This window comes from Nothobranchius furzeri, chromosome 11, assembly GCF_043380555.1.
Source record: "Nothobranchius furzeri strain GRZ-AD chromosome 11, NfurGRZ-RIMD1, whole genome shotgun sequence".
In the NCBI taxonomy this organism is placed as follows: domain Eukaryota; kingdom Metazoa; phylum Chordata; class Actinopteri; order Cyprinodontiformes; family Nothobranchiidae; genus Nothobranchius; species Nothobranchius furzeri.
This window is the reverse complement of record NC_091751.1, coordinates 68,112,665-68,126,444: the sequence shown is the minus strand read 5'-3', so window position 1 is coordinate 68,126,444 and position 13,780 is coordinate 68,112,665. Positions and strand designations below refer to the sequence as shown.

Below are 13,780 nucleotides of genomic sequence, written 5' to 3'. Positions count from 1 at the left end.
GATGGAACGCGCTTCACAACTCGCAGCGTTTATGGTTCATGCGGCTCGTCTCTGCGGTGAGCCAATATTCTCCCAAACTGTAGGGGGCAGCATGGAGCTCTACGGCATGCATCCAACACTACACCATAGTAGAAGTAGAAATTACTGTTTACAACATGGCATTTCAGCATTTTTAACAGCGTCCTCGTCTTTTCCGACAGTGCGAGCTATTTCTCTCCCAAGAATTATTAACAACATGTTGATCACGGTGATCTCTGAGAGCTGAATCATACAAATGTCTGTATTTACGAACCTCTGCCATACTAGTTCTTGCCGGTCCGCCATGTTTTTCCGCGTCCGTCCGCGTGGTTAGAAATTTTCCGAGGTGCGCATTGCGGAAATCTTGGGCCGTGCGGAGACGCGGTGGAGGGGCGTGGTTGTTAAAATGATGCAACTTTTCCGCGCGGAGCCGTGCGAACCTCGCGGACGCGTCAAGCATAAACCAACCTTTACAAGTGATAATCGGCATGTTGCCCTTGAGGCTAACAACAACAATAACAACAACTTGACATCAGTCATGGACAGGAGGGAACAAAGGAGTGGACAGTAGAGAGGGGGGACGGGTGCAGGGAGGGTGCTAGTTTAGAAGATGCTCTCTGAAGAGCAGGGTCTTCAGGAGTTTCTTGAAAATTGAGAAGGAAGCCCCTGTTCTGGTAGAGCTCGGTAGGTCATTCCACATTTGTGGAACGATGCATGAGAAGAGTCTGGATTGTCCTGAGCGTGGTGTAGGCACTGCTAGCCGACGATCCTGTGATGACCGGAGCGGCCGGGCCGAGACGTAAGCCTTTGCAAGAGGATTCAGGTAGATGGGAGCCGTACCGTCTCGGACTTTGTATGCTAGTGTTAGCAATTTGAATTTGATGTGTGCCGCTAGCGGTAGCTAGTCGAGCTCAATGAACAGAGGGGTGACGTGTGCTCTTTTTGGCTGATTGAAGACCAGACGCGCCGCTGCGTTCTGGACCATTTGAAGAGGTCTCACAGTACAGCCTGGAAGACCAGTTAGAAGGGCGTTGCAGTAGTCGAGGCGGGAGATGACGGTAGATTGCACCAGGAGCTGGGTGGCATGTTGTGTTAGGTATGAAGATCCCCTTCTATAAAACCTTGTCCTTGTCGTGGAAGTGTTGTTTGTTCAATGTATCATTAGGTTAATAGAGGAAAATCCCAGTAAGAAGATTTTTCCATGTATTTTGTGGCACGTGAATTATCTCAGCTACTTTAGCCCACATCTAGATAATTCCATGTTGTCGTTCTTTTTTAAAACAACGGTTTTGTTACCTGTTATTGACGCCACAGTTTCGGCGACGGCTGCCAGCTTCTTCAGGCTGACGCTGATCAGCGTCAGCCTGAAGAAGCTGGCAGCCGTCGCCGAAACGGTAAACCGTTTCTGTGTTTTAAAAAAGAATGACAACATGGAATTAGAAATAACGCACAGCAAGAACACACCTAAGATGTTCACGTCTATATAAGTTTGGACCAGAAGTCTCCAACACGTCGCTCGCGAGCTCACAGTGCACTTAAAGTTTCCTGCCTGGAAGCAGCCAGCGAGCTATCCTGCCTCACCTGTAATTAACGAGGGACAAGCCTTCCCCGTTTTCTGTAATATCTAATCTAAAACTAGCCTTTTGTGGAAGTAAAATTAAAATCTGATAAAATCCCGAACAGTCTGAAGCTGCAAGTGGAAAAGGGGCGACAGAGGGGCTAGGTGGCCTTTCATTCACCCTGTAAAGAGTTATTTTAGCACATACTAGCCCAAGAAAATGATCTTAAAATAGGAAAAAGTTGCAAAGAATCCCTTAAAACATTTTCAATTTGATTTTATTTATTGTTGTCTATTAGGGATGCTACAATGGTGTTAGCAAACTGTCTGCTAGCAACTTGGGAACAAATTAGCTGCTCTTTGGCATAAATGAGGAAAAAAAATATTACTCAAAATGTAATATTACATTTTCTGTAAAGTTGTATAAAAACCTCTTTTTTTCTAAGTTTCTCGTGTTTACTTGCTGATTTAACCCTCAGTGTTTATCTTACCTGCTGAAATGTAGCTTGGACCAAGTTGGCAGGAAACATGTTGCTGTGAAAAAGGGAAACGTGTTAACTATCTCCAGTCAAACACAAGCCAGTGATGTAAGACATGCTTTAGAAAGGCCCTTTATAAAGGACACACAGATATCCCACTAAAGCAGGGTCACCGTGATGACCATCCTGCATCATAAATCTAAAAACACACACAGTCAATGAATTCATGAGAGGACTTTCATTTGGAGGTAGTAATTACCCTCATGTTTGTTTAAAGCATCGATTTTATCAGTAAGAAGAGCCAAAGCCTCATTAAGCTCTGAGCGCAAGCCGCTCTCTGACGTCAGTCATTGTTCACGTCTGCATGATGAAAGAAGACCATGGCCACCATTAAGTTTTCCTTTAACCTTTATTTTACTAGGAAAAACATGAAGTAAGATTAACGTCTCTTTTGCAATGGACTCCTAGCCAAGACGGCAGATAAAAACAGTCCCAAGTTAAATGAGTACTTTAATGACAACAAGCCTGTTCGTATGCAAGAAAATCAAATACTCAGTTAGCTGACGACAGATGAGGAATCTCTCAAGCTGTTCTTCAGGTAGAAGAAACTCTTCACTGCATGTTTGTTTGTTAGTGGTCTAATGATCTCATCTACGACGGATTTTAATGGGATTCCAAGAAAAAAGAAGAAGAAGAAAGTATCATTTCTATAGCGCCTCTCAAGATAAAAATCACGAGGCGCTTCACAAAAACAAAACATGTAAACATATAAAAAATAATTTAGAAAATGGTTAAAATATATTTTAAATGAGCAAAAATAGACGATTGTGATAAAAAATGTTAAGAAAGAGAGAGAGTGAACAGGAAAGAGGGAAACCAGTGGATCCTGAGGAAGGTGGAAAAGGAGGGGAGAGCAGAATAAAGAGAGAGAGGTGAAGAAGGTCATACAAAAGCCAGCTTGAACAAGTGAGTCTTCAGCTGCTTTTTAAAGGAGACCACTGAGTCCACTGATCTCAGGCTCAGGGGGAGAGAGGTCCAGAGTCTGGGGGCCACAGCAGCAAATTATCTGTCACCTTTGGTCTTTAGCCTGGTGCTGCACAACCAGCAGGCTTTGATCACTGGACCTCAGGGACCTGCTGGGGGTGTAGGGACTAAGAAGATCACCAATGTAAGATGGTGCTTGTCCATGTAAGGCCCTATAGACCAGAACCAGGATCTTGAAATGAACCCTGAAGTTGACTGGCAGCCAGTGAAGCTGGAGGAGAAGCGGGGTGATGTGGGTGTGTTTGGAGGACTTGGTCAGAAGCCGAGCACAGGCGTTCTGAACCACCTGTAGACGGTTCAGGGAGGTTCTGCTCAGACACGTGAAAAGAGAGTTACAGTAGTCTAAGCGTGAGGAGATGAAGGTGTGGAGAACTGTCTCAAGTTCAGAGCGGGACACAAAGGAATCATTAGATGTCCATCTAAGGGTGTAATGTCCAGAAATGGTCAATTTCCACATACACATTGACCTAGATGCCACTGGTCATTTGCAGACTTAATTCTAGCCCTTATAGTGGATTTTACACTCTATCTTCCTGAAGCCAGAAGGATTCTGCATCACATCAGATGGAGTTCAGAGCCTCTCTGCAGCTCCGAACACATGATAACGTATCGTCAACATCACGTTCCCTCCTCAAGGCCTCAAGCTTCCCTTATCGTTCTACAGGACTCTTCATGCCTCTGAATAAAGTGAACACTCTCCGCTCGGATGAGTTGCTTAATCAAAGAATGAACTCTTAAATATAATGTGAACATTTAAAACTTATAAGTTAATTAATCATTAAATAATAATTTGGTTGATGAACAAATGTTATCGTCGTGGTCGTCTTCCTCCGCTTATCCGGGTCCGGGTCACGGGGGCAGCAGCCCAACCAGGGAGCTTCAGACCGTCCTCTCCCCGGCCACCTCCACCAGCTCCTCCGGCAGGACCCCAAGGCGTTCCCGGACCAGATTGGAGATGTAACCTCTCCAACGTGTCCTGGGTCGACCCGGGGGCCTCCTGCCGGCAGGACATGCCCGAAACACCTCCCCAGGGAGGCGTCCAGGAGGCATCCTGACCAGATGCCCAAACCACCTCAACTGGCTCCTTTCAATCCGGAGGAGCAGCGGTTCTACTCCGAGTCCCTCCCGAATGTCCGAGCTCCTCACCCTATCTCTAAGGCTGAGCCCGGCCACCCTACGGAGGAAACTCATTTCGGCCGCTTGTATCCGCGATCTCGTTCTTTCGGTCATTACCCAAAGCTCATGACCATAGGTGAGGATTGGGACGTAGATCGACCGGTAAATCGAGAGCCTGGCTTTCTGGCTCAGCTCCCTCTTCACCACGACAGATCGGCTCAGCGTCCGCATCACTGCAGACGCCGAACCAATCCACCTGTCGATCTCCCGATCCCTCCTACCCTCACTCGTGAACAAGACCCCGAGATACTTAAACTCCTCCACTTGAGGTATAACAACTATATAACAAATGTTATATGAATGTTAAATGAAACGTTTTCATTCATCTTTGAAATGAATGTTATGTTATTATTACATTGAAAGATTGATATATGAATCAGTAATGTTTGATATGACAAGGCCATCATCATCTACACTCACACAAGGTTCATTAGAGGTAAATTAAAGTTAAGTGAATCGTCATGACACATAGATATTTCTTTACCCCAGATCAGAGCATCCGGTATCAGAAAGAAGGTGTTTTCTGAGGTTTGTTGGTAAAAACCTCCTTTACACGTCCAATGCTGATTTGTTAGATAATCAAAATATGACGATCTTTAAAAACAGAGCTCACGTCACCGTGAGTTAGTTGTAGAGGAAGCTACGGAAACGGCCGTGCGTAGTGAAGTCTCTTTAACCCAGAGCAATCTTTGACACGCCGTCAAGGTTGCTGCACATCTGACACAGACAAACCTGTTCCTTCAGAACAAAGCAACTTGCTCCTTCAGCTACGCAGAAAGACGCAACCAATTTCATCTATCGTGTGACCCGGATAACTCAGGACTGACTTGGTCGCATCGAGGGTTTTTCTACGAACCACGTGCATTAGGACCATCGGCTCCTTGACATCTCAGATCCAAACGGGTGAAGTAGACACACAGATAGCGTCTGATGCTTTTTGATAATAATCAACTTCGTAGCTTAACGCAAACCAAATTCTTTCCATTTTACACCCAGAACTCAGTTCTTCTAGAAACGAAAGCTCTGACAACATCACATTCACACATAGGCACCATACACCACATCTCCTCCATCTAGATCCACCCATCACAGTAAATATTAGTTAACTTGTCATGTTTTAATTGTTTGGAAAATAAATTCTTACTTGTATAAACCTGGCTTAGCACCACCTTACATATCCGAGTTACTCACTCCTTATGTGCCGGGCAGGACTCTCCGTTCAGGTGACCTACACCTACTACAGATTCCCCGTCTACGCTGCAAAACCCGTGGTGAACGAGCTTTTTCTGTCTGCTCTCCGAAACTCTGGAATGATCTCCCGCTGAATATCAGACTCTCCTCCTCCTTTGGGGTTTTTAAGTCTCACTTAAAGACTTACTTTTATTCGCTTGCTTTTACTGCCTAGTTATTCTATCGATGGTTTATTTAATTCAATTCAATTCAATTCAAGTTTATTTATATAGCGCCAAATCACGACAAGCGTCGTCTCAAGGCACTTCACATAATAAAAATTCCAATTCAGGTCAGTTCATTAAGCCAATCAGAAATAATGTTTCCTATATAAGGAATACATATAATTTACACTATTATTTTACCGATTTTATTGACTTCTCTTGGTTGGTTCTTTGTGCCATGCTCTAGCTGTTTTATTCTTTTATATTATTCGTTTAACCTTATATCTTTTTACCCCTGTACAGCACTTTGGTCAGCTCACATGCTGCTTTATCAAATAAATGGAATGGAATGGAAAAACCTGACTCTTTCCTTGAATCAAAACGAAGTGTTTACAAACCCTGAATAAATAAATAATCCTAGAATCTTCTGATTAAACATCCTAAGACCAAGCAGGTTGATATTCTATATTTATAGACCCTTTTACTGTTTGTAAACAATATGACGTCAGCGAGAATGCGCGCGCAGCTTGGCAACAGAGAACAGCGTTGTTTCAGGCTTTATCAAGCTACGCTGCGGGGTTATCACCGGCAAATCTTGAATGTTATATTATTAAACTCACTTTAACGAATGGCAACAGACTCCCGGATCCCTGTGGCATTACGGAATGGGTGGAAGATGTAGGTGCGTGGCCAGATTTCCAGTGGCCCGATATATATACGTTTTTAGTGGAGAGGCCCAGTAAGTACACACGTGAGAAGCTACGGGCATACAAATCGTTAGATGCATACAACTATGTTGTCTGTGGCCACGTACAGAAAGTAAAATATCACGACATAGACTCTTGAGTTTTGCGTCTTGAAGGCAGAAGTCCTTCCTAGCCAAAGACAAGGACACAAGACTGCTATGTACGAGGCTTGGGTCATAGTAAACAAACCAGAGAACTATGTCTTCACAGCCAACTGTACCTGCATGGCAGGGTGAGTACAGCATAGGTTTCTTTTTTAGCGTGCTCAGAGTACAATCGTGTTAATTTTAGAGAAATACAGTTTATACTAATATGCAGTGGGAAAATACAGATGAATTAGAATGAAATGTTAATTTGAAGCATGAAATAAAGCGTATACATTTGTTTAATTCTGTCATTTTGATGTTCCAGACTTGGGTCATGCAGCAGCAATTTTATTCAAAGTTGAGCTTTGTGTTAGGATGGGAAAACCAGAAAACCTCACCTGTAAATAAATAGACTGCTTAAAAGCAAACCGGCAAACACAACTTACTTTATTTAATAGAACACGCGTTAACCAGCTTTCTGGTGTAATCTTAGTACATAATTACCTTACCTGATATAAAATGGGCGCTACAAACTCGAGCATTTCGGATCGTGTTTTCAGTCGTTTTCATCAACCCTTTTGATGGTCTGCAGCCACAGACACCTCCGATTTTGTTGAAATGGATGCGCTCCCTTCGGAATTCTGTAAAGTTTCAGTCCGCTGCTTGAAGAGAAGCGATTCTGGCATCCATACACGCAACAACCCGACATTTTTATGTGCTCAGAACTTCTAAACAAAGGGTTTAAAACGCTGTTTTAGTATCGAGTGTGAATGAGGAAGCCTTCACTCTCGTTGCCAGGCTGCGCGCACAACTTTTGATGACGTAGGTCGTAAAAGGGTCTATATAGGGTATCACAGCTTATTGGTCATAAGTAGAGGTAATATATTAAGCTCTTAAAGCACTACATTTACCAACTCCTACAATGGGAAGCAAGCTTGTCAGTCATCTGCAAATAGATGAAACGTAACACCATGTCTGTGTAGGGAGTAAATGAAGGACAAATAGGAGTGGCCCCAGGACTTCTTTACTTATGCTCCCCGTTACATCGCCATCCCACTTGTGTCACGAGTTGGTGTAGGAGGATGTTTAGGACCCAAGATGCAGATAACCAGATGAACGAGGCAGGAGGTGGGTGATGAAAATAAAATCCTTCATTTAGGAGTAGTCCAAGAGGCAGGGAGCCAAAACCAAAAATCTAAACTCAGTAATGAAAAACACTGGAAACACTGGAAACACTGAAATCACTAGAAACACTAGAAACTCTGGAAACACTAGAAGCTAGGAACAGGAACGAGACAAGACTGAACAGAACAATGAACTGACAAAAAATTGAGACACAGACAGGGTTATATACACAGGGGAGGATGAGAGGGAGATGAACTACAGGTGTGTGGGGAGAGAGAGATCAGGTGAACTCAATTACTAATCAGGGAGGAAACTAACATGACCTAAGAATAAAACCTAAAGACAAGAAGAGCAGGAAACATAACTAATAACGTAAGGGGGGAGAAAAACCACAAACACCAGTGGTAAAAAAGAGACTTATAACATGAACAGCTGTAACTAAAGGAAAACGGCCTGCTCTAGGAAGAGTTATGGTCATCCCAAACGTCTTCCATTTAAGGATTATGGAGGCCACTGGGCTCTTGGGAACCTTAAGTTCAGCAGAGGTGTTTTTGTAACCTCGGCCAGATCTGTGCCTCGCCACAATTCTGTCTCTAAGTTCTTCAGGCAGTTCCTTTGACCTCATGGTTCTCATTTGTTCTGACATGCGTTGTGAGCTGTGAGGTCATATATCGACAGGTGTGTGACTTTGCTAATCAAGTCCAGTCAGTGTCATCACCACAGCTGGACACCAATGAAGGTGTAGGACCATCTCAAGGATGATCAGAAGAAATGGAAAGCACAACTGTCTCTGCTTCATAAAGAAGTTACCTTCAGCAGATTTAGATTCAAAATTATTAAAAAAAAATCCAAACATGAAGGTGAACAGGGAAGCGTAGGCGGGATTTCCAACATCACATCCCAAGCCTGCAGACCCCACCAGCCACCTCTGAGTTTCCCAATAAGGTAAACTGTTTCTGAGCATGTAGATCAGATCTGAAACTATAAATCATGTGATATGCAACTGTTTCTTTAGCTTAGATGAAGACATATTAAATGTGTAGAATTCAATAAAATCACCCAAAACAGCTGAAACAGGTCAAACCCAAAGAGATTAAAATGCATGCAGTGTTCTGTAGCGTGCACAGCAATATTAAAAACATATGGCCACAATGTTCAGAAACAATAAATTGAGATTACTGGAGAGAGCATTTAATCACTTAGTGATCCAGTAGCCTGTTCTGAGTCCGACGTAGAACAGATCACAGGAATGGATCACGCTGACCTCAGGGGTTTAGGTCCAAGCCGCACATTTCCATACGTACTAATTTATACAGTGTTGTTACACACACACACACACACACACACACACACACACACACACACACACACACACACACACACACACACACACACACACACACACACACACACACACACCACCACTGCAGCTTTGGAAGTGAATGACTGAGCACGCCTGCATGATAGACACGAGGGCTGCAAAGAAGCTTTGTGAGATAAATCCAAAGCACAGCTGTGCTCTGTAAACACACACACACACACACACACACACACACACACACACACACACACACACACACACACACACACACACACACGCTCAGTACATGGTAGGATTTCGGGAACCGGCCAGTTTACAACCCGTCTTTTTAGAGTTCTGGCTCTAAGTTCAAGACGATTCTGGTTATGAGAATACAACTAACTGAGGGCTAATTTATACTCTAATTTGTGACTTTAGGAATATGTTTTGACAAATTAAAAACCCCACAGTAGTATTAGGTGTGTGGCCTGTGTCAGTGGTGTGGTATACACATATGAACATTCCGGTCTCCGCCTCCGCAGCTCACTTTTCCAGGCTGCTGGCTTTCATCCACCGACCAACTGACTGGGCTCACGTTTTCCCAGCAGGCCCGACACAGGTTTACCTCTAACCCAACAGCTGCAGCATTCAGCAGCACTAATTAGCTTAGCACCATAACCCACTGGCACAGAAGGTTGCAGGCTTTGCATTCTGACCTGGAGAGGCTTGTCCACCTCAGTCTTAGAACAGCAGGCTGCTTCTCAACTGAAACAATCCACAAACTAATCATCTACATGAAAATTTAGTTGACTCACGTGTCAGCGCAAATATCTGATCAGCCAATCAGAAGGCAGCATTTATTCCTCTGGACCTGCTGAATTTCAATCTCAGCATCAGAATGAAGAAGAAGGCGACTCAAGGGACTTGGGTTGATCTACTGGATTTGAACAAAAACCTTCTCTATGGTTTACAGAGAACGGTCTGAAGATGAGAAAATCTATGAGTGGCAGCTAACGGTCAGTTAGGCTTTATGGAGCAGCCATAGCTCAACGCGGAAGAGAGCTTCCCTCATCGGAAGGTGAGCGGTTCCATCCCAAACACTAATGGTTCTGATTCCCCCTGGGTGAAGTACCGATGTTAGCCCACTGCTCCTCAGAGATGATTCAGTTTTAACCTTCAAAAGCACACCAGCTGCTCTAGATGGACTCCAAAAGCAGAAGGTCACACCAGGTGATTCTCCTGTCAGCTAAGAACAGGAACCTGAGGCTGCAGTTCACACAGGATCACCAGAGCTGCACCAGAAGACTGGAAAATACTTTCTGGTCTGATGTGTCTGGATCTCAGCTGTCGGGTCAGAATTTGGTGCCACTGACAAGAAAGCACGGATCCATCTGCCTGATATCAAAGCTTCAGACTGCTGCTGGGGTATTGATTGGTGGGGGTTGATGTTCTTATCCCATGTTGGACCTCTCAGTACCAGTAGAGCCTGGTTCAAACCCCACAGCCTACCTGAGTATTGCTGCTGACTAGGGATGTAAGAAAATATCGATATGGCAATATATTGTGATATTTTTCCCAGCAATATTATATCGATATTCAAAAGCCGTGTATCGGAAATATCGATATGGCAATATATCGTGATATTTTTTCCTGTGATTATTACATCAATATTTCGTGTATCTACTGTAACTCTTGAAAGAATTTACATGCAAACATTTGTGTATTTTCTTTTCGTTTTGCGCAATTCAATCGCCACCCGCTAGTTGGCAGCAGTGTGCGACGGGTTTTTGTTTCCCCCATTGAAATGTAAATCCCTCCATCATGGTTCAGATACCTCACGTTAAACATGTTACGTATCAGTTTGGACTGTTTTTTGAACATTCTTACAATAAATTCAGCAAAAAAATTGCTTGTAACGTCTGACTGAATGTATCGCAACATATCGTGATATATCGTATCGTCTCCCCTGTATCGTGATATGTATCGTATCGCCAGAATTTCAAAAATACACATCCCTGCTGCTGACCAGGGGCGTCGGACTGGGGGGGGAAAGGGTACTGTTTACCCAGGGCCCACTGCAGGGAGGGGCCCTGAGACAGCTTTAAATAAAAATGTTTTATTGTTGTTGTTTTTTTCCCCCAACTTACTTAATGTCTTAATAAACTTCCCGTTACCAGGATAAAGGGGTTAAGAAACAGAATTTCGCCTTAAAAATAATAACTGAATAATCTCCGAGGCATCTATCACCCCTTAAAAATGTGCAATGTGGTTTAGTCCACACCAGCGGCCGGGGGCTGCACGGCCGCATGTACAGCTATGAGACATCGCAGATGCCGACAGCCAGAGCTGGAGGCAGGAGAGTCAGTCATGTCTTTTCCCAAGAAAGGGAAATCTGGCTTCCAGAAAAGAGAAGAAAAGAAAAGAAGGAGAAAAAGTTAACTGAACAGAAGCAAGTATTGACTAGGGTTTTCAAGAAGGAAGGTGAGCTGCAGCAGAACACAGTTTTAGCTGATATTAGCTAGCTCTCAGAAGCTGCATTCATGTTAGGTGTTCAGTGTTAAACGCCTTTAGTTTCACCATCAAGATCAAATATAAATTAATTAGTGTTATCAGTGAAAACACTAATTTATATATATATATTAATCAGAATTATTATTGTGGGCGGCCGCCGCCAATTAATTTGCGGACCTCGCAGTAAAAACAGGTTCACTCTGTGTGGATATTTCAGCTCCTTCCCAGTCATGGACCAGGACAAACTTGGTATCGATGGATTCGTGGTAATCTCAGGAATGAGAAGCTGCCACTGTTTTTCGTATAGCATGATGACACTGGTGTTAGAGGATTGTTATTGACTTGGTTAGATATTTTAAGCCTATTTTAAATTTCTTTATATTTGATCTTGAAAATGGACAATCTTATAATTTGGCTGATAATGCAGGGATTATAAAATTTAGAGTACATTACATTCACAGAGAGAACCTGGTTTATTTCATGTCATATGTATTTAATATATCAATACATATCAGCAAAGCTTAACATCATGCACCATGACAGACATGACTGAAGAGCAGATGAAGATTTCATGCCAGGCACTGATGAGAAAATATTACAAGGATCTCACAGCTGAATTTGAGAATGAGATGATACACCTGAGAACAATATATGGTGCCACATTTCCACACATTCGGTATCCTCTTGAGCTGCTTAATGCCATCTACAGGATGCAATTACAGAGCATTTTTGGAGAAGTTTGTATTGGACTGAGGATATTTTGCACACTACCTGTGACTGTTGCTGGGGGTGAACGGGCTTTTAGCAAACTGAAACTGGTGAAAAATTATTTGAGATCAACAATGTCCCAGGATAGACTGAACAGCCTAGCTCTTCTTTCTATTGAAAGCCAATTAGCCAAAGGATTGGACTTTAAAGATCTCATAAGTGATTTTGCTAACATGAAGACCCGTCAGTGGGCATTTACTGGAAAATAAATTCCAGGATTTTTGTTTGAACACATTGTTGGCAAATAAAAATAATTATATGTGAAGTCTGGGCATTTCACTTTTATTATGCTGGCATTTGTATTTGCTCAATATAGAGGTTAAACTAAGATCATATTTATTATCTTGTCTTATGGCATGACAAAAAATGTTTAAGAGAGATATTAAGTAATTGAGCATGGGGCCCACCTAGAAGACTTGTACCTAGGGCCCAGAATTTGGTGCTACGCCCCTGCTGCTGACCATGTCAATCCCTTTATGACCACATTGACCCGTCTTCTTATTCTACTTCCAGCAGGATCGTGCACCATGTCGCAAAGCTCAAAAAACCTCTAACCAGTTTTTAGAACATGACCCTGAGTCACATGATCTCAGTCCAGAACCTTTGGGATGTGGCAGAATGGGAAGTTCTCATCATGGATGCAGCTGATCCAGTCATGTCAGGATGGACCAGAACCTCTGAGGAACAGCTGGTTGGATCCATGACTTGAGGAACTAAAGCAGTTTAGAAGGTAAAAGGGGATCCACCCTGGTCCCAGAACACAGTGTACCTAATAAAGTGGCCAGGGAATGTAACATCTAATAAAGCCTGTAGATGAGACTCCATCGAAAGAACCAAAATAAGCTCATTTCCTTTTTGTGACTGAAATTGTAATTTCAAAATCACACTCGTGTAATCAAGTCACACGTGTGTTTGTGTGTGAAGCAACGTTGCCATGGGAACGACCACACGCCTCTCATGCCAAACAACACAAATGTTCCTCTTACCGAATCAGGTCCAGCAGAGCGTCAGCAGAACTCGTCATTGGCTTCTTGCTTTCCTCCGAATCCTCCTTCTGGGCGGCGCCGCCCGGGTGGATGATGTACACCATGAGAATCCCCACCACCACAGCAACAAAGGTGGTCCACAGGTAGTAGGAGATGGTCATGATGCCCAAACGACTCGAACATTTGGCGTCCAGGGCGGCGAGACCTGACATCAAACTAACGACCCAGACAGAGGAGACAAGAGAAAGACGAAAAGATCCATGAATGTGACGACGTTTAGGAAAGAAAAGCTTTTGCTAAATGTTTATACTCTGGACCGCTTTTCATCCGGCTGGAATTACACCTTCAGAAAATAATTAAAACTTGGCATCCTAATCTTGGTACAGACTTCATGTGTTTGTAAAACGAGTCTTCTGTCACCGCTCATGCTGCTAGAAATGATTGCTCCACTTAACCAAATTCAGTGAACCTTCTTCAAACCAGAGGAGGTGCCTGTGCAGAAACCATCTTTAAATGGGGCAATCAGTCCACATTTACCACTAATACACCTTTCAGAGCTCTTCCTTTGAGACTCTTGGGGGGTGGGGGG

At 43.4% G+C, this 13,780-nt stretch overlaps 1 protein-coding gene across 1 annotated transcript in view; it reads right to left on the bottom strand.

Moving 5' to 3' along the window:
- Nucleotides 1-13,780, bottom strand: part of slc1a7a (solute carrier family 1 member 7a) — a 104,706-nt gene that overhangs the window by 26,047 nt on the left and 64,879 nt on the right. The window contains exons 3-4 of the mRNA XM_015957661.3: nt 13,192-13,407; nt 2,068-2,110 (exon numbers count right to left, since the gene is read on the bottom strand). Coding sequence (XP_015813147.1) covers nt 2,068-2,110; nt 13,192-13,407 — 259 coding nt within the window. The remainder of the gene's footprint in view (nt 1-2,067; nt 2,111-13,191; nt 13,408-13,780) is intronic.